We start from the raw sequence: 20528 nt of genomic DNA, 5'->3' as shown, positions 1-20528 counted from the left end.
ATATAATGCGAAAGTCAATATAAAAGATGATAGTTTATGAACTAATGAGCGGATGTCGTAAAATTATTAAAACCAGTTAAGTCCGTGAAAAAAGAACGGTATATAATATTTTTAAGATTTTCTTTAAACAAAACAGTCATTGTTAGAAACACATAAATAGTTGGAGACAATTAAACTCGAGGTGGCAAACACATTTGAAAGAATAAAGAGTAAAAGAAACAGATATATGTGCTGACATTCATATAATTTGACTATCTTCGAGCATGATCTATGCTGTGATCAGAATCACCAAAAGGGATGCCTAGATATATTTCAAGGAATTCTTGCTACTTAAATGAGTGCCAGGCAAAAGGTAAAAGAAAGAAACTACAGCAACTCAGTACCAAATGTTTGGGGAGGCACAAGAGGTCAGTCTGAGAAAGATAATACAGATCATGTCCTTGAATCCACCATAACCTACTACCTACTCTGCATGAACACAACCAAGAACAACTCATAAAGCTGTTCTTCACAATGCAGCAGCAGCAGCTTGAGCCAAAATGTAGATGCAGCAGTTTGAAGATGATGCAAGTCTGGCATCTAAAAAAATAAGTGGAGAGTTACAACAAGCCGTCGCCACTTCTTCAGCCCACGTCAGTGAATCTGACTTGGATCAAATAGATTGTCCCGATATGGGGTGTTTTGCAGCAGAAGCTCCTGGGGCTGGTTGCCACTTCGATGCATCGTAAATGGTAGCAGCTGAGGTTGCCCGTGTATCCAGTGACTCGAGGAGTTGATCGTAGGTACCATGGGCTGTGCTGTACTGGTGTGACTAGCATCGACAAACTCGACGATGGAAGAAGTTTGTCCAGGGTCAGGAGAGCCCCAAGAATTGGTTGACAGAAGAGAGAGAGCACGACGAAGATCTGGTGCTCCGCCCAAGTTCAAAGCCCCTGCAGATGCCTCTGAACCTGTAAAAGAGAACAGACATAAGCAAAACTATTGTGGTTGATCACACAAAGGATAATAACATTCTCCACAAAGAAAGAAACACGATTGTTCTCCAGAAAACAAATGCCTCGGTTGAGTGCTCTCTACATAATCAAAATGGCAAATGCCCATACCATGTGCATGAAGGAGAACCGAGTTTAGGTTTTTCAGCCTTGACATTGACAAACCCCCTTCTGGCCACTTCGAGGCATTTCTCGATATCATCTCTAATAAATTATGATCCTATTACCATTGCATCATGAATGCTCCTTTTTATAAGCCACAAAATCTAACATGACTTTATGCATAGTTACATCAACTTAAGTGAATAATGGAACAATACAAACTTAGCACACATAGAGCAAATGGAATTGCAGACGAAAACCACACGAGGCAGGTTTGCCCTCATGTTTTTTGAATGTTCCTGTGCCTGATTCGTTATAGACATCTGCATATGACACGTCAACAATGACAATCCCATAGAACAATTCTAAGAAGTCTGCGCGTGTTTACTCTCTATAAGACAATTGATATTTACAAAGAAAAACTACTCTAGATGCCAACAAATTGGAAGGTTTAACGGAAAAATTGATGCAAAAGTCAGATTCTCTTATGCAGGGAGAATCTGGAAAAACAGCCTGCATACCTATAACATAGAATATCAACTGTAGATATAACGTAAAATGCAAACTAAGATGAAATCAGAGCCAATATCGATGGACTGAAAGCACCAAAACATGACTGATTAACTTGTCTAGGATATATAGGAAAGATGAAAACAGATATAAATGAGGTCAATTCCCACTGATACGTGTTCAATGACTGCACTGGGGAGTTCTTGTCCCAAGATTTCAATCATGATATTGATCACACCAGGGATATTCATCATATGGATTCCAATATTTGAAAGTTTAGCAATAGGGATATATGAATTGTGCATAGGGAGATATAAATTTCAATTTCAAGGAGAACAATTCGGAATATTGAGGGCTCACCATAGATCACTCGACAAAAGCAACAGATAAATGACAGCTTCCTAACTGTTAGCTCATGTCAACACATAAGTTACCTTGATTGAGAACTTCAGTGGCAGTGCCTTTGAGTGGCAAGAGCTTGTCTACATCAGGATAAAGCGTAAAAAATCCATTTGATAGCTGAGCATTTGGCAAATGCAATTGTGCATCAGTGCCACCGTCTTTTGGTGATTTTTCCCATGACCCTTTTTGTGTGAGCTTGAAACTTGGCAAACCTTCAATATTGGTGCTTGCCACAGGTTTCATATGACCAAAAGGAGCCTTATTCCATAGCAAGTTCATCTGATGTTTATCATCTGGAAAAGCCAGGTAATGTTCAGCAATGAGAAATGCAGTACAGAAAAGCTATTTCATATAATTATGAAGTATCTCGTTGGTTTTTGGATATAGTATATGAAAAATAGTCAATAGAAGACTGGTGTGAGCAAGATAATATAACAGTTGATCATAGCTAGAAGTATGCCGTAAGATGAAAAGAATGAACAAACTATGTAAGAACTCATAGAATTGCTATTTGGCGTTCAATCGCCATAGCTACAGTAGAGAACAATGGAATTTTTTTTAGCACAATGATAGTTAATCTGCAAAATGTCTTAAGGTGTCATTTGATTACAGATGGTGGTTCCATTTTGATCACCATCTTAATAAGACACAACTGAATTGTTCTTAATCCTTTAGAAGAGCTAATATGGAAGATGTACAACCGAGTGTTGTCAATGTTTTATAGACAACATAAGATAAAAGAAATTGTTAAGGCCAAGATTCTGTTGTCCTTGATCTATGTTCTCCGGTTAGAATGGGTCATCATCATTGAATGAATAAATAACATATATATTCTCAAATAACAACATTCATACCGTATGTGGTATCTGACCTACTGTTTAAAGAATAATGACCATGGAAAATGTGTTCAGAAACTTTACATTTCATAACTCTGCCAGGCACAATTATTATCACTCTTTAATGAGTGTAATCTGTGGTGACATGTTAAGTTTAAGATAATATTTAGAGACCAGAAGGAATCATGCTCTCCCTTTACCTCTTTAGAATGGCCTTCTAAGCCTACTTCACGCAATAAGCAGAGTTGAGTGAAATGAACATGAATGCATCTTTAAATGAATGTTTCGTTCTCGGTTTTAGGATAAAGAATAGGTATTCAAGGTAGAGTTGAACTTCCAACAGACAGATATGATTATTGCCCTACCGGAGGTAATGAAACCAAGCAAAGGATTGTAATTACATACTCTATTGTATAACAAGACATCATAATTTATTCTTGTGTTCTTCAACTTACTTTTGACTTAGTTTAATCAAAGTTCACCCAGAGCTTGAATAAGGACAGGCTCGATCAAACTAAACTCACTCATAGGATAAATTGTCAATCTGGTGGGTGTTGTCGCAAAGCCTTTCGAACAATCATATGAAGACTCGAGTGTTTAGCCAATTATCATTCGTCCATCATGTAATTTTGCAGAACAAAAAACAAACATTATGTAGAAAAAAAGTCCTCATCACAAACGAATACGTTTACTGGGTCAAATGAGTGCAAGATAAGTGTAACACAAAGTCCACAAACAAAGACAACAAGTTAAAAATAATGTATATCCTATAATCTTTTTCACCAGTGCAGTTTTTCCGGAGGTAGCCTCACGCTTGATAATTATCAAAACTAGTGTGTGCTTTTTTGGTTATTCAGTTAACTATGGCTTTCATCCAGCTTTTTACAATGAAGTTTCCTTGCTAAAGTCATTTGACTGTCCAGATCTGAAACTTATTGAGCAATCTTTTAAAACAAGGATCATAGAACTCTGTTTTGATGAAAAGGAATCAAGACTATCAAGTGAAAAAGGATCATAATTCTACTAAGAACTAGAAACCATGAACTTGACATGAGTCTATAACACCAGAGAGTGATCAAAAAATGGAAGATTTTTTTTTTGTCTATGTGTTGAAAAAATAGGTGTTCACAAAATTACAAAGAAATGAAAAGTAATTGATGTTTAGGCAGATGTCATTGCATGTCAAGAGAAGGAGCAAATAAGAGCGCACTAATTCTAGTTTAGTAAGCCACTGCTACATAAAAGCGATGAAATATTTTTATTGTCTTGCAAGTTCATCTTGCCAAGGCCCATATATAAAGTAGCAACGATACGATCAACACAGAGTCGAGTAATGTAGTGGTCCATTAGGTTCCAACAATACTCCTTAAGAGTCTTCTCCTAAATAAGCGGGGAAGCGTACCTTTAAGATCCCATTTCTTGTGCGAAGACAATGTTCGTAAACAGCCTAGCGTAAATCATACTTACTTTACAAGATTAAAACAAATCAAAAGGGAAACAGTGGTAAAACAAGAACTGTTTATACCATAAAGCACTGAAGAAAAATTTGTCGAATTGAACGAGATCAAGTTCGTCCGTGGCTTCCGACGTCGTGCATTATGATCAGACAAACGTCTCCTGCAGCTTCTCTTTTTCTGATCAAACTCAGACAACTCATGGAACCTTGAACAAATCAAACAATGAGATGAGAAATCACAGCAGCATAATGATTGAGGTAATATGTATAACAATTCATGGGACTTTTATTCTGTTAGAAAAGGACGCTCAAAGTCGTTTAGTCTCAAGTAACCTGCTGCATTGCTGACAAAACCTGCGCTCCTGACCACCGACGATAACCTTGGGCCATTTAGAATGCATCTCGCAGACCCTGTGCTTCCGGTGATAGTCCTTGGCTCCACTGAGGTCAATGTTGCAACCCTCAACTTGGCAGCACGTACTCTGTGCACTCTGATGTGACACTCTCGACTTCTTAAGCACAGCAGTCGGTACCGACGCAGAATCCAACGACGACGACAAAGGGTGGTTCTTTGAGTTACTCTCAGCTGAAACATCCTCAAAGTAGGTTCTCTTACCGAGCTTTAGCCCTATCTGTGATTCCTCCAACCCGGCCGCGGCCGCCGGAAGCAGGGAAGAACCAGATTCCTGCAAAAACTTGTTCTTCTCATGAGTCTTCGGGTTTGCATCAGCCTCTGGTTCCTTTCCTGCTTTCGATGAGGAATCAAAGGAAGCAGAGATGGTGCTCTTGGATGAGGAACCGTTCCCCAATTCCGAGCCAGAGGAAGCACCGCCGCCGAACAGCTTACAGTTCCCTCCGAACGGCGCGTGGTTGTCCCAATCCCACAGCAAGGAAGCGTTCGCATTCCAATCCATCATCCGAGCAGAGAGATTGCATGCACTATCGACCAACGGAGACCGAAATAAAGTATCAAAGCCAGAGGGGGAAAAAAAGATGAGCTTTTTCATGTACCATCACCCAAAAAAATTCTGAAAAGATCAGACCTTTAACGTACTGTTTCCCCCAAAAAAAATCAAAAATTTCATGTACTATTACCCAAAAGTAATCAAGAACAAGAGATTTGATGTACTGTTCGCCCCAGAATCAAGATTTCATGTACGGTTGCTCCGTAGGGTTACCAGGGATCAAGATCTCATGGGTCTCAAGCAGCATGGACAGGAATCAAGATCTGAAAACCTAGGGAAAGCAGTCGGAGTACCTGTAATGTTGCCGCCGACCAAACCCCAAAGTCAAAGAGGCAAGGAGAAGAGGTCTCCAGCGACTTCAATCCATGGTGGGGAGTAAACTATTCAAGCAGGTACAGTGACAGGCTCAAGAATACTCCCCCACCACCCCCGCCCGCCCCTCTCAGCACCCACACCCTCCCTCCTACTCATCCATCTCCTTGTCCACGGCAGGAGCCAGCAATCAAACAAGCGGGCTGTTGCTATCCATTCAATGACAAGTGGGCTGTTGCCATCTCTCGATTACCTCTTTCTTTATGTCCCTGTTATCTCTGCACAGTAGCACTGTGCACGACAGTAATCATCAACCTTTGTCACCTCCATCTCTCATCCTTACAAGAAAGGTTTTTACTGTTTTACGACACTGGATCAGTCCGCAGACAGGGAGAGCATCAGAGACCAGGTGAATTGGAAGATAGTTTACTGAATCTAATCAAAGCTTAGTAACAAGGTGAAATGCCACAGTGATCTCTGGGTGGGGATGACCACATGCATTCCTGACACAAACAGCAGCAAAGCTTAATGAATTGATTGCTCTGTTGCATACCTCTCAGGGCACTCGTCCAGAAAAATAAGCCCAGAGTCGTTTGGAATTTGCATCTTCACTCTCTGTTTGCTCCATTTCACCATCTTTCACTCTCCTCATTCTGAGAGAATGTCATACTGTACATGGATGAAAAGAATTTGGTTCATGAGACAAGGATACTTACAAGTATGGATTTTCTTGGAAGAATTGGGAGCTTTTGGCAGCAACATGATCAAAGTTACTATCACTTTGATTATGGTAGTATCAACTCATTTCAGAGCAGTTCCTAAACCTGCACCAGATAGCATCAAACATATTCATCCAAACTTCACCAAAATACTGGATGACATGTTCAGATTAAGAATTGCAGTCCCTGTATCAAGTTATATTTTTTTTTGAGATTTAGAAAGAAAATATTTACAGTGGCTATCTTGGATTTGTCTCACTACATCAAATACTATTATGTTGCTGGCAACCATTCAAGTCCAAAATGGACATTGTTTGATTAGTAGATGTTGAAGAACAGGGCTCTGAGAGAGTAGCATTACAGATAGAAAGTTCAGTGCAAAAGATGAGCTTGGGTCTTCATCACCTACCTTTCTCCTAAGAAGGAAGCACACAAGAAGAGAGCATTCGTGATCATTACAACAGTATGCCCAAATCTTGTATGGAAATTAGCCATCCATGGAACAGAACTTATAGTCTTGAATTCACAGTTGAAATAGGAGGATCCTTGGCCATGGAGAGTGTGATGATGATGATGATGATGAACAACAATGAGAGATGATGATACAGACAAGAACAAGCCACTGAAGCAAAGAAGCTTTTGAGCAAACATTGTGGAAAGGAGACTTCTCTGTTGCACTCTTTAACCTTTTTTGCTTTCCTTTTCACCAGAAAGTTCTCTCCTTGAGGTTACCTACCCCACCCTAATACAGCTGAACCATGCACTGTTTGAGCTGACCAGCTTTGTATTTTGCTCTCAAAACAATATAAGAAAAAATGTATCAAATACAAAAAAGAGAGATGATAATGATTGTTGTCCATTTCTTGGTATTTTAGTAGCCATTTCAATGGAAATAAAGGCTAAATTACTACTGTAATCAAGTTTTATTATTAATTTATCATATAAGATGAGGGTAAATTACAAATTCTGAATTGTGATGATAACTGGCTTCATTTGAGACTAATATTTTAACCACTAAAACATCGATGTGGTCGACAATTACAAGTTTTTTTGTTAATTGTTATAGATTGTTATCACAGTATGCACTGTGATTATCTGACAGTCATTTAAAACAGGAACTGAGCTGATCTCTTGAACATACTGAATCAAGAGCAGACTGAAGCTTCCAGGTCACAGCATCAGCATTGTGACTAACCATTTTATGAGAATCTATATATTGATCTTTGGCAGTGTCAAAGATTAAGAAGGAAATGTTTTGAGGGAAAATGTTGCCTTGAAATTTAAGATAATAGAAAGAAACTACTGTTTTTTTTAAGGTGAAAATGGCATTTAAATATAATTAAAAAAGAGAAAAATAAACACCATTATCTCCTTTTGATGTCAATTTGCAGATTTCTAGGGACCTATCTCCTCACTTTTCTAGTATTCAGTCAATCTCTCTGTTCAATTATTTCATCACAATCCTGAAAAGAGATTAGATACAGAAAGCACAGGACCCACTCTTTGGCAAAGATCACTATTTAGCTTGACCATGTCATCCCTGAAACTTTTATCTTGGACTCCCACAAATCAACTTTGTGGGACTCTTATGTGAAACCCACCATATCAAATCATGACCCTCAAAAAGTTTTTGGGATGATTTTGTCCAACTAAACAACAAAACTCCAAGTCCATATTTGACACCTTTTCTTTGGTGAGAGAAGCATTGGGAACAAAGTAAATGTCTAAGGAGAGAACTCTTTCCCTATCCTCAGCCCTGCCAGTGGTCATAAAGGACCATTGACCTTCACTGGTTTGGCTTAAGATGATATGATGTGCTTCAGTTGGTGTTTGATGTGGTTAATTGGATTCATTTCTTTGAATTTTTTTTTTTAGTGTTTGAGTAATTATTGGATTCACCTGGGAAGTGAATAAACAAAATCATTTTTTCACTTTACAAAACAGTAACCTAAATTGTCATTTTCTAGCTGCATGGTTTACATCAATATCACCAACATAAATGCAATTTTGTTGCTCATAGGATGGATCTTCAGTCACAGGAAAAAGAAGACAAAAGAGGAAACTGTGAAGCTACCTCTCTGCATGTGAGGTTTCAATATCAAAATTACAGATACTGGTGATAGGGATCATCCAAAAGGAAAGTTTTATGGCCAAAAAGTTTCAGACCCAGAAAACAGCTGTGGTTCCTCACCAGTGGGAAGAGATGCAACTTGAACATGATCACTACAGAAGCATGAAAGCTTTGATCTTAAATGTTGAGGAGACTTGTCTGCTTCTTCTGGCCACTCATGATGCATGGAACAGAAAGCAAAGGATCACTGTTGAAAAGCTTCATCTTTGAGAGGCAGTTGTCAGTGAAGAAGACTGGATTCACTCTTCATCACACATGGATAGTGGGTCCTAAGCTCTGCTATGATTGGCATTCATAAATGTTGCACATGCCTCATTTTAATGTTAACATTGATATATTCTGATCCTGGAGTTATCCAAGAGCATGTTGTTTTGTAGAACAAAATGCAAAAGCCAATGTAAGTATGGAGAATGTGATTTTGATTCATGACTTTAAAGTAATCTAAAGAAGGGGAAGAAGATTAAGTATACCTAATGTTAGTGCCAACATCAAAAGCCCTAATGATTGATGTCAGGGTTTATGAAATAGGATCTTTGTGTTTATAGGAGGATTATGGAAACCATAATGCAGATGTAGACTTACTAGATCGGACTCGATAAATCTAATCAGAAACAAATCGGATAAAATCCATATATTGCTATGCAAAGGAAAAAAGAAACTAAAGTTCAAAGCTTAATTCTTAGTCGATGATCTACAGAAGATTTCGTCTTGCCGATCGCATGATAATAAGACACAATGAAGTTAGCATGTCTACACTAAATCAGAGGCTGATTACTGCTGCTTATAACAGTAATAAGAAAACAACAACCATCATTATCCATGTCTGCGATTTCAGTAATAATAAGAGATAATATTAAAAATGTGTTCATAAAATTGGTGATGCAACTTTGCAATAGTTTTATGTCTTAGAACTGTAATGGATCATAATAAATTGACGATCATTATCTTTTTAATCAATGAGATCCTCCAAAATCACCAACAAGAAACATGTTATAAGTTCATTGGTAACTAATTATCTCAGTGAAACAATCTTATACACAAATTTAGTCAAGAGATTAGCAGAAAACGAGTAGAAGATAGATTATCTGAATGAAGAACATGGAGTTGTGTGACTTGGGTAAAGGTTATTCTCCAAGCATGATTGAAGGCAGTTTTGTACAAATCCTTATTCTTCTGACCTCAGAAAACCTTGAATGCTTCATCATGGATACAGACTCAAGTTAAATTGTAAGGACCTAAGTGAAGTTGAAGCACTGCATGAATTGGAAATAAAGATACACATAAATTGATCAGATTGGGTTTGAGTTTACGGAAATGAATAAAGTTTCCTCCTCTGAGCACATCATGGAGAGATTTCACAGTCTCTCTTTCAATTTTGTGCAGCAAAAGAATAACAAAACTCATGGTGACGGGAGATGGATCCTTTAGAACACAATAGAAAAATCAAAGCAAATGGAAATTTTAAGTGCTATGATCAACCATGGTTACAATTAAATAAAAACAGAATAAGTATTATCTGATCTATCGAATGTAGTCTAGTTGGCTAAAACAGCCTTTACAGGAAAAAGGACTACCTCTATATTGTTTCTACGAAAGAATACTTTGCTCATACTGTGATTAACACTCATTCTAGAGAGATCAAATCATCATGTACTAAAGTTTTGCCTAATACATGCATTAACGCTTCCTTAGCAAAAGCAAAAAGTGTATTATAATGTAAATGAATACTCCTGTCACTAGAACATAATTACAACTACGATTCAGGAATGGCAATATAGCAGTACATATTTCACACTAATGCCAGTGTAAATGGAAGAACCATATACCAAAAGAAATTAAGGCTGAGTTCCATCTGTGTTTGTGTTTTCCATGATGTTCCAGAACCAACATCAATCATGATGTTGAATTTACAGGTTGTAGTCGACGGATCCTTCTCGGTGATGGTCGCCAAGCCTGAGAATCCACAGGCCCTGTCATCCTGGCCATTCTTCTGGTAGTAGCTGTTGAATGCATATGAAATGTTTCCTCGCACATCAAGATCCCCGCATGATGTCTTATATCCAAGGCTTGTGCAATCTGCTTTTCCACATGCATAGCTCACACTTGGCGCAATCTCAGAATCATCAAGATTAGCTGAAGGCTTCAGCACACACCATTTCCCGTCCAAATATTTGATATCCTTTGCTCTAATTAGTGTACTAGAATTTGATGCCGTGCGGAGATTTAGCTGATATTTTGGACTGCCATCGTAGGCAAAAATACCCCAATGCCTCTCAAAATTACCTGGCTGGACACTCTTTTCATCTTCGTCGATCAAACTAAACAGATAGGCATCGATAGGTCCAGGTCTCAGTGGTGTGCCATTGCTATTTGAAATATGGTTCATGAAACCCTGATTGAATCGTTGAGCAAACAGTGGATTTGCATTTATGTCTCCATCGGTGGGCCAACCGATCTCACCAACAATGATAGATACATTCCCGAAGCCATTCTTCTGCAGTGCCGCTATGAGAGTATCATGGTTAGCATCAAACACATTACTGTACGTAATTGTGCCATCAACTATAGGGGTTGGAGAACCTTCAAAGAATGCATAGTCCACAGGAAAATTGGGATCGTTGTAGAGACTGATGAACGGGTAAATATTGACGGTAAAGGGAGCACCATTGTCATTAAGGAATTTGACGATAGAAAGCATGAGATCATGGATGTCTGTGCGGAAATCTCCACCAGAAGGTTTATCGCTTGATGACCCATAGACATCAGCATTGAGAGGGACTGTGACTTTGACCTGGTTGCTCAATCCAGCTGCGATAAGAGCTGCTTGGATATTTTGAAGTGCTGGGTATGTCGATCGGAGAAAAGTCCCATTGTATGTCTCTAAGAAAGGCTCATTACCAACAGCCACGTACCTGTCGATAAGCGTGAGATAGTGCTTAACAAGGCGAAAGAAATATCATAAAGCTTAAAAGAAACAATAATCGATCATTGCAGGTTGCATATCTTTAGCTGTCATACAGGAGTGGTTAGCATATATTGATCAGAACCCGTGATAGGTATCTGAAGGCTTCAGCTGTTTTAGGACTAACTATGCTTAACACTTATCATTTGCAAATATCCACTTTTGTCAAAACAAAGCCGCTAAGAGAGTTCTCCTAGTTTTGTATAACAAGAAACATATAAGGAAAGGTCTTTCAAATATGTTTTGAATCATTTCAATTTCTGTCATTGTATCAAGAAAGTTCACATCATTTTCTGTCATTGTATCAATATGTTTTGAGAAATTTGTGTACAGAATCATGAGTGTCATACAAGCACTCATGACCACAGTCAAAATTAATACTTACCATGAATTGATAAAAGTTACTCCAAGTACCTGTAAGCGCAGTCAATTTACTTACTGGGAGATCTTAATTTTGAGAGAGAATCGAATCTTAGTTTCTTTAAGCTGCCTCATATGGCATTGGAATTGAGCTTGTTATTCAACTCAAGCAATGGCATCTTAACTTTGAATGCTAAACCAAATACAGTAACCGTTCTACAAAGAGATTACTGCTATTATCTAAATAGATTAGTTGTCATTTCCGAATCTGCAAACAGTTTCAAACCTGAAAACAAGGATCATTCGTAATAATGTTAGGTACCAGAAAGGACGAAGAACACATAAAGAGGGTCCAAGGAAAACAAAATATTCCTTGCATCTTCAGGTACTGTATCTACAACAAGTTCATGTTTGACACATGGAATTATTCTTCATGTTATTTTTATTCCATTATTCACAACCAAATTGGGTGAATTTGGATCCTATAAGATTATTACCATCTTAAAGTGCTGAATCAATCATTTGAATCACTTGATCCTTATACTGCAAATAAAGACCGTATTCTTCCTTCAGTTTCAACAACATAAAAGAACTGCATAATCAAATAGATATAAGAAATTGAACCTGATATCAACTCCATTGTTGATATATTTCGAGACATTCTTCGACACCCATCTCCCCGCCGTCTTCTCGTCGGCCGCAAGGCCAGCCAGCATGTCGTTGGGAATCCCCACCATCACCTGAATCCCGGTCTTGGCAAGGGCACTCAGAGTCCTATCCTCTGCATCAAACAGCTTCACCTTCTGGATTCCATTGTCCTTGAGCATCTGAACCACCGTGCGCGGCGGCAGCGGGTGGCTCGCCTGTGTTCCCCAGTTGGCACCAATCCCACACACACCCCCCACCAAACAAAGCCATGACACCACCTTCAGGAGCTCAGATGACCTCCCCATCTCAAACTGCTGATGCATCATCCCCCTACTATTGCAACCAACTCTGAGCTCGAATTAAGCTTAAGAAGTATTATTGGATTAAAGCAGAGCTCAAAGGTGCAAACCCCCTCAAGAAGCAAAGCACACAAGCAACCGAGGCTCATAATTCTGCTGCAAAAGAAGATGAAGGATCGAGGAATTCAACTTTAGACAGGTCAGAACTCATCTGCTGCACTGCACCAACTTTAGAAACCTAAAAGATAGCAGGTGGGGAAGAAGCGTGGTTTTCTATCACAGGAGAGATGTCGGTGCGAAAAGGAAGAGTGGCTTCTGGGAGAAGAGGAAGCCAAGAATCTTGTCGTGGAGTGAGAGCAGAGATCAGGTCTCTGACAGCAAACCAAATGCTCTACGTGGTGGCCAATATAAAAGATCATATTGCGAACGTAAAGGCGGCACATTGGTTCGTCTTTCTCTTCTCGTTAGGAAAGAAGAGAGGGCGGAGTTGTCGGAGTTGGCTTGAGAGTGTTCTGGTGATGCTTACACTGACAACACCATGGTCAAAAGGTCGAAAGCACATTCCACTTGGGCTTCCACAGGCTTCCATTGCGACCCAGATCTCATCTCTAGAACTTCCTTTTGTGTTACAGAGCAAAATACATTTCAGGAAGAACTTGCTCATGGATATTGATTTCACCACTCAAAACATTACTTATAAAAGCTTTTGTTTGAGAAACAGTCACATACACTATAACAGGTCATCTGAGATGACATTAGAGAGAGAGAGAGAGAGAGAGAGAGAGAGAGAGAGAGAGAGAGAGGTTAACAGATGCAACCAAAAAGAAACTAGAACAGTGAGTTGGGCACCTGCAAAGAAGCATGTCAAAGAAAGTGCTTTATCAAGGTGTGGAGTCTAAAAGCCTGGATGCTAATAATGTCATGCTCCAAGGCATTTAATGTTATCACATTTTTGTAACAAGTTGATTTGATTCATCAAGTTGTTCTACAAAACACAAAAAGAGGCCTTCGATCCACCAGACCAAAGTCCCTCATCTCAGACCAAAACAAATTATTCATGTAATTTTGCATCCACCATGAACTAGAACAAAAAAAGAAAGAAGAAGTTATCATGAAAAAAGCGAAGTATAAGATAGCATATATAATTCGGCATACAGAGGGCTTTCTCATCGCGTGTGTTAGAAAAATACATCAGACGGATGAAGGCACAACCCATAAGAGCATAACCCTCCGCCGAAAATTAATTTGCACTATGTCTACAGCAGATATGTCTCCACAACTGTTCTACCAAACTTCTCTTGAACATCCTTGGGAGTTTCGATCTGTTTAGAAAAAAATTGATATAGGCAAATTATGTCACTTAAACCAACAACTGACAGGAATATAGAAAAATCATGGCGAGCATGGTTTGGCGATATCCAACTTACGGCGTTCAGGGCTTTGAAGAGAGCCTTGATAACATTAAGGGGGTTCCTTGATCCAATGATCTGCAAGTAAGAGGAGCATTAGCAAAGACTGGACGTATAGAAACAAAGACAGTGCTAAGGTCTCCTTGATAAATGCTGCACCTTCGACTTGACATTCCTAAAACCAGCCAAGTACAGGACAGTTTCGACAGTTCTGCCTGCTGCTGACATCCCACTTCTCATAGGACCAGGCCAAAGGTATATCTAACAAGTATTTTGAATAAACATGACCCAGGTTAAACACCTCAAAATAATTAAAGAAAAGGAGAGATGGTTAGGTGTTCAGAAATCCATATGCACCTTGCTTTTCTCATACTTGGCTTGGATAGCATGAGCAATTGTGTGTTCTTCATACCGCTCCACGTAATGAAGATTTTGGAAACATTTCTCATATGCCTGCAAAGTGAAAGTGTATTTGTTGGTGCTTTATAAATGAATTTACGATTGTACCCTACTTTTGAAAAATAAAATCTACTGCAGACTGCAACTAATATATTATTCATATACAAATAAGTATAGGTGCTCTTCCTTTTAAGGAGCCTTTTAGTGTCAAGAATTGAGGCCTATCTGTTCAGGTGTTCAACATTTATCTGAGTGCCAATATGTCATTTGCATATTGTCAGGAAATAACATGATGTTTCCTTTGTAATACTGCATTTGGGTTTTAAAAGGATATAAAGAGTAAGCATGCCTAAAATAAGCATACCCTTTTATGAGAGAGTTTGAGAGAGTTTAAGAGAGTGTAAGAGTGAAATGGATTAAAAAAGAGGAGAGGAAAGGATTTAAAAACCATTTAGGATGCCTCCAACGATCAAATTGACCATTTGAAAACTATTATCTATCGGTACCGCACGGTACAACCCCGAATCGCTCGATGTGGGGCCAGAAACCAGATAACGCCTGGTAGCAGGCGTCCACATGCCAGCCTACTGGCGGATCGGTATGTACCGCCCGTACTCGGCGATACGATACGAAATTAAAAACCATGATTGTAGGTAAGGAGTAAAAAAGAATTATTGGAATTAAATTATAAATTGAGGGCATATACATCTATTATAAAAGGATAATTTAAAAATATTCAAAGTTCTTAACATGGAGTTGTAAATAACAAGGGGGGTTGCAAATAATAATCTCCTATAATAAACACTTAAGATATGGATATATCAATTCTAGATTTTAGAGCAGTTTGAAAATTTGCTCAGTCAATCCATTTTTAGCATTCCAGCAGCAGATTAGGTTCAAATAGCATCTTCATCAACCTTATCACTGAAGTTGGCATTAAAATTTATGGTGAGAGTCTAATCATAACCGGTCAAACTCAGTTAGTTGATTTCCGGTACAAGACATCATTTTGTGGACAAACAAGCTAACATTTTAACAGAACCAATGAGGCATAGATCATCATCATTAACAGCATTTATGCAAATTTAGAACTGCATGGCCCATGAATTGTTCAACTACATACCCTTTGGATAGCAATATTAGCAGTTGGTCCTCTAGCCTTGGCAAAACCAACAACTCCATGGTAATTCCCAGTGGCTAGCAATGCTGTGTATTTTGCAATTCGCCCTCCCTAAAGTTGAATGACAAAATAACATGAATCTTGAAAAATGACCACATCCAGAGAATGTTAAAGATGAGAAAGTTACTTACCTTTGTAACTTTACATGGCCGATTGACATCAATTACCTTTACATCAAAGCCCTGTAGTTATTTCAAAAAAGTCAATTTAGATTTCAATCAAAAGAAATAAACAGCTCCAAATTAATAGAAGTTACTCAAAGATTGGAAAGTCTAAAAGCAGCATCAAATGACAACCCTAATATGTAATGCAGGCAGCTAGGGCACATAACAACATCATTATATATAAACCAAATGGCTGGGATGCATGGCCCAGGTTCCAGCTCGGAATAGAATAAAGGCCACTTTTCTTTAAGTGTCTTCCCTCCTTTCTTTTTCCCCCTTAATTTCTTACTATAGTACACCAGACAGTAGAGTCAGCAGCTTTCAAGTTCCAAAAGGTATATGCAATTAAATAAGAAAAAGTTTCATGGTTTTTTGCAATTTAGATGATTAGCACAAACAACTATCATACGAGTGACTTCTATAAGAAATCTCCAAGCAGAATGAGAAGCATATATCCTTGTGAATAACAGTATGTTAGTAGGGATGCCCTATGTACAAGCCACAAAATTGGCATGAAAATGTGTTGATGCTATCAAAATGACTCAAATGGGATTTTTTTTTAATGCACATACGTGTACATATATGTGTGTGTGAGCGCATGCATATGAAATGTATTATGGTGCAACTGGTGATTAGGGTTCAAGTCATAAACATAGTCTCTTTGCTTGCATGGGAAAGGTTGTGCATATTGACCCTTCTAGACCGACCCTACCTTGATCAATGTGCATTGGGCCTTTTACTAGGATGCAACTAGTCTAAGCTCAATCTATCAGTTTCTGACATGGAATGTGCCCTATCCCTTTAGTCATCATGCCCTCTGTACATGCCAAAATTTGGCATGGCCATATGTTAATGTTACTAGCATGACTCAACATGTGCTAAATAGCACGGGAATCCTTGTATTGTTACATGTATATGTGCTAGGTGCAAGTAATTTAAGCTCAACTTATCATTGATAAGCCTGACAAGGCATTTTTAAAGCAATATATAATAGCAAACTCATATTTGCAATCATCTACTATGAACATAAATTTAAGCCTATTGGATCGAAATAAATCTTCTCATGTACTTGAAATCAGAGAGAATATACCTAAAACATTTAGCTTTAAGTGAGATCTGAAAATTTTATATGACTTACTTTTCTGTAGAGAGGTCTTCTTTTTTTCTCTGTCAGAGAATTTCTCTCCTCAACGAGATCTTTAATTTCCTCTTCCAAGACTCTGCTTTTCTTCCCAAAAGTATGATCAAGTTCTGCAAGCTTCTCCTCTAATTTCTTTTCTATGGCATTAAGTTTCTCTATCAGAACATCATCTTGCTCCTTTCTTTCACTGAAATCTTCGTCATCTTCCTCCTGGCTCCCGTGTATCATAGATTTCTCCTTATCAAAACCAGCACTGTCTACTATATCTTCAGGAGAGGCAATTTGCCGATGCTGAATAACTCCAAAATTTGCAGGATTATTTGGGTCATAGGCTTCCTTGCAGTCCATCAGCCTAACAGCTCTATTTAGCTTTTGGAGGAGAATGAATCTTTCTTTTCCAGTAGATTCCTTAAGACGATTCATCAAATCACCAATGACCCTGTATTCCAAAGGAAGTTTCAAATGTCGCTGCTCAAATTTGTCAATTTTGGTCATCCATTTGTGAGCTTCATCAAGAGTTTCTGTCAGAAATAAACAAAAAAATAAGCTATCATGAAGCAACCACCACACTGAAATATTAACTAACTCTGTGCGACAAAGAATTTTACATTGAAATTCACTAGAATTTATACATTTCGAAATATATGATAAAATGTATAAAACAGATGCATGATGTAATCAGCTAGATGGTTTAAATATGTATTACAGTTACCATAGACGTTAAATGAATTTAGACCACGATAGTATGTAATTCAGTGTTAATTGTGAACAGAAACTTTACTTAGCTATTAGATTAAGGACTCTCTTAAATCCATATCCTGTACACTCTCAAATCGGATGATTGCAGTTTAAGACTTTAAGTAATACATCAGATCCATATCATAACAGTACCAATAATCTGTACCAACTTTCTTGTAAATAATCATTTTTGCTCCTGATATTATTGAGTTGCTTGCTTCTCTCCTGGTTCTCCATCACTATCACAAAGTTGATTCACCTTTTTCATTCTCATTCTGTGCTGAAGACGTCCTGTAATTGTCTAGACCCTGCTCACAGTTCATTCTACTAATCGATCTTATATCAGATTTGGTTATTTTTCATTATCATCAGAATTACTTAATCTACTTCATGACAATCTAAAATTCCAAATGAACACCTTGCATTTACCAGATGCTTCCTAAAATTCCTTCTCCTATTGTTCGTAAAATAATACATTCAGCAGAATGAATATTTCACAATGATTTTTACCTGGCATCACTTCATACCCCCACAAATTCAAGAAACTGCTCTTGACTAGCATGATTTTAATAAGATCTGACAATTTGAAGGAAACATGAAAAAAATGAACCGCACCAAGTAAAAAATTATGAAACTTGCCATAATATTATCTCCAAGGATCCCTCTCCCCACAATTTATCATCACTAGAAAAAAAACTAAATTTCCACAGCCAAACAAAGGAAGTTTAATGACTTGTTCTCTCCCGACAATGATATGCAAACTTTGCACGGCATACAACTTCTGCTCAAACACAAGTTATCTCTTCACAAGATCAAATCTTTAACCTTGAGCAACACAGATTTAGCATGATCGAACGTCCATTCCAACAAATTTCTTAGCCGTAAGTAATATAGACGATTGTTAACAGGCATTGCAAATATCATTGAAGTAACCAGATTCAAGAAAGCCCGAGAAGTACCGGCCTCGGCGAAGTTCTTGAGCAGCTCCGCATGCCGCTTGCACTTCTTCTCGAACTCATCCAGCCGCTTCTTCACCTCATCGGGCGAGAACCTCTCGTCGTCATCGCTCTCGGAGTCGGTGGGTACCCAGAACCGATCGGTGCCATCCAGGTCCTTCGCCTTCTTCTTCTCCAGTTTCTCGATGAGCGGGGTGACCCCCATGTAGTCCTCCTCGTCCTCGTCCTCGCCGTCTAGGGCGACCCCGGCCTTCCGCCTCTCCTCCCTAGCCATCTGCTTCTCCCGCTCCACCGCGGCCAAGAGCTCCTGCACCACGCGGTCCCCCATCACGGGGTTGGTGGAGAATGGGCGGACGGATCGGAAAGCGAAGGGCGTCGTGTGAATGGGGAAGGGCGGATGGGTCGAAAAGGGAGGGAGGAAGTGGATCCGGGGGATCCGATGGGACGGGCAGAAGGAGTGGAGTCGCGACCATGAAGTCTTGAGCTTCGTGGTGATTGCCGCCATGGACGAGAGCCAGAGCGAGAGAGAGAGAGAGGGTTTCGGGAAGACACAGGGGTTTTGTGTTTTGTTAATTTTTTATGTGATATAAGCGAAAAAACTATGACCTTTGGATCTTTGATGGACGGTCAGGACATGATGCAATCGATTGTCATATTATCTTTCATGATCAACCTACGAATAAAGGAACGACTTCGATCGCCCATTTGGTGCCTGACACGCAGAGAGGGATGTTATTTGTGTCGTTACCTAAGTAGTGACATAAATCTGTATAAAACAGTTCATATGTGGCCCGTCATCTCACGACATATTCCTTTTTATTTTTTATTTTTTATTATAATTTTTTTTCTCGTCGCCAGCAGATTGATCGAGACGGATTGCGATACCATCATTAGCCCGACATAAGGATTAGGGTTAGGGTTACGGTTACGGTTCCGTTGCTTGTGGCGGCCAGCGGGAGGAGAAGGGCGGAGGAGGAGGGAGGGCGGGGGGAGCGACCGATCGACTGACCGACCATGACGGGGAAGGCGAAGCCGAAGAAACACACGGCGAAGGAGATCGCGGCGAAGATCGACGCGGCGACGACGAACCGAGGGGGCGGCAGGGCGGGGGTGGCGGACCGGTCGGGCCAGGAAAAGGGCGGCCACGCCAAGCTGGAGTGCCCCCACTGCAAGACCACCGTCCCCGACCTTAAGTCCATGCAGATACACCACGACGCCCGCCACCCCAAGATTCCCTTCGACGAGTCCAAGCTCGTCAACCTCCACACCAGCCACGCACCTGAGACCTCCAAGCCCCGCCCCGGCGTCCGCGGCAGCTTCAAGAAGTAGCGCCCTCTATCGCCTCCCCTCATTGGTAATCCTACTACTAGCATGTTCCTCAGTTCGCCCTTGCCTGCTGCTCCTACTTATATTAGTATCATCGTCATCGTTGTCGATGTGCTTCTTGTACCTCGACCTTTGTGCACGATCGATCGTCATGTCGTCCTCTGTGTAGTATGGCAAGCAGGTATATGTTTGTGTGGTGGAGAGACGTGAATAAGTTGTTATGATCAGACCCTGTTATATGGTATTCCTACTATTATCATCTTTCTTAACTCACGCGTCGCCTCTCTTTCTAATTTTTCTATAGCTTCTCCAGGATAATTGCGTTCTCGATTACTTGTTGGAGTTTGCTGTTTTTGCTCTGTTGTGTGGAAACTTTAGTTAATATTGGAAATAGCTGTAGTCGTTGCCTTTTGAGGTGTTTAGATTGCATGATTGTGATTGATGCATGTCAAGATAGTTGTTTCCAGATCTAGCTAAACTGAATAGAAATTCCTGTTTGTTAGTTGAATTATGCTTGGAAG

At 39.5% G+C, this 20528-nt stretch overlaps 4 protein-coding genes across 6 annotated transcripts; 1 reads left to right on the top strand and 3 right to left on the bottom strand.

Annotated features, from left to right (window-relative positions):
- Window positions 1-210: 210 nt before the first annotated feature.
- LOC135608357 (squamosa promoter-binding-like protein 12) lies at window positions 211-5713 on the bottom strand. 3 transcript variants are annotated; one of them, XM_065101156.1, is made up of 5 exons: window positions 5557-5713; window positions 4632-5237; window positions 4368-4504; window positions 2039-2299; window positions 211-950 (listed from the first exon to the last, which is right to left on the bottom strand). In XM_065101156.1, exons 2-5 carry the CDS (start codon window positions 5213-5215, stop codon window positions 634-636), a joined length of 1299 nt encoding a protein of 432 aa, XP_064957228.1. In that variant the 5' UTR covers window positions 5216-5237; window positions 5557-5713; the 3' UTR covers window positions 211-633. The 3 variants fall into 3 exon arrangements, with proteins under 3 accessions (XP_064957228.1, XP_064957229.1, XP_064957230.1); XM_065101157.1 differs by lacking the exon at window positions 5557-5713 and adding an exon at window positions 5394-5541; XM_065101158.1 differs by having other exon boundaries at window positions 4632-5588.
- A 4400-nt stretch (window positions 5714-10113) lies between these two features.
- Window positions 10114-13236, bottom strand: LOC103978634 (glucan endo-1,3-beta-glucosidase 6). Its single transcript, XM_009394485.3, has 2 exons — window positions 12372-13236; window positions 10114-11337 (listed from the first exon to the last, which is right to left on the bottom strand). Exons 1-2 carry the CDS (start codon window positions 12719-12721, stop codon window positions 10215-10217), a joined length of 1473 nt encoding a protein of 490 aa, XP_009392760.2. The 5' UTR covers window positions 12722-13236; the 3' UTR covers window positions 10114-10214.
- Window positions 13237-13806: 570 nt separating this feature from the next.
- Window positions 13807-19240, bottom strand: LOC135608353 (uncharacterized). Its single transcript, XM_065101150.1, has 8 exons — window positions 18685-19240; window positions 16985-17508; window positions 15814-15864; window positions 15626-15733; window positions 14461-14556; window positions 14263-14364; window positions 14122-14181; window positions 13807-14016 (listed from the first exon to the last, which is right to left on the bottom strand). Exons 1-8 carry the CDS (start codon window positions 19184-19186, stop codon window positions 13951-13953), a joined length of 1509 nt encoding a protein of 502 aa, XP_064957222.1. The 5' UTR covers window positions 19187-19240; the 3' UTR covers window positions 13807-13950.
- A 292-nt stretch (window positions 19241-19532) lies between these two features.
- Window positions 19533-20276, top strand: LOC135608356 (protein METHYLENE BLUE SENSITIVITY 1-like). The gene has a single exon (XM_065101155.1). The coding sequence runs from the start codon at window positions 19696-19698 to the stop codon at window positions 20008-20010; it is 315 nt and encodes a 104-aa protein (XP_064957227.1). The 5' UTR covers window positions 19533-19695; the 3' UTR covers window positions 20011-20276.
- The last annotated feature ends 252 nt before the right edge of the window (window positions 20277-20528 follow it).

Source organism: Musa acuminata, chromosome BXJ2-3 (assembly GCF_036884655.1).
Source record: "Musa acuminata AAA Group cultivar baxijiao chromosome BXJ2-3, Cavendish_Baxijiao_AAA, whole genome shotgun sequence".
Classification (NCBI taxonomy): Eukaryota; Viridiplantae; Streptophyta; class Magnoliopsida; order Zingiberales; family Musaceae; genus Musa; species Musa acuminata.
This window is presented reverse-complemented; position numbering and strand designations above follow the sequence as displayed.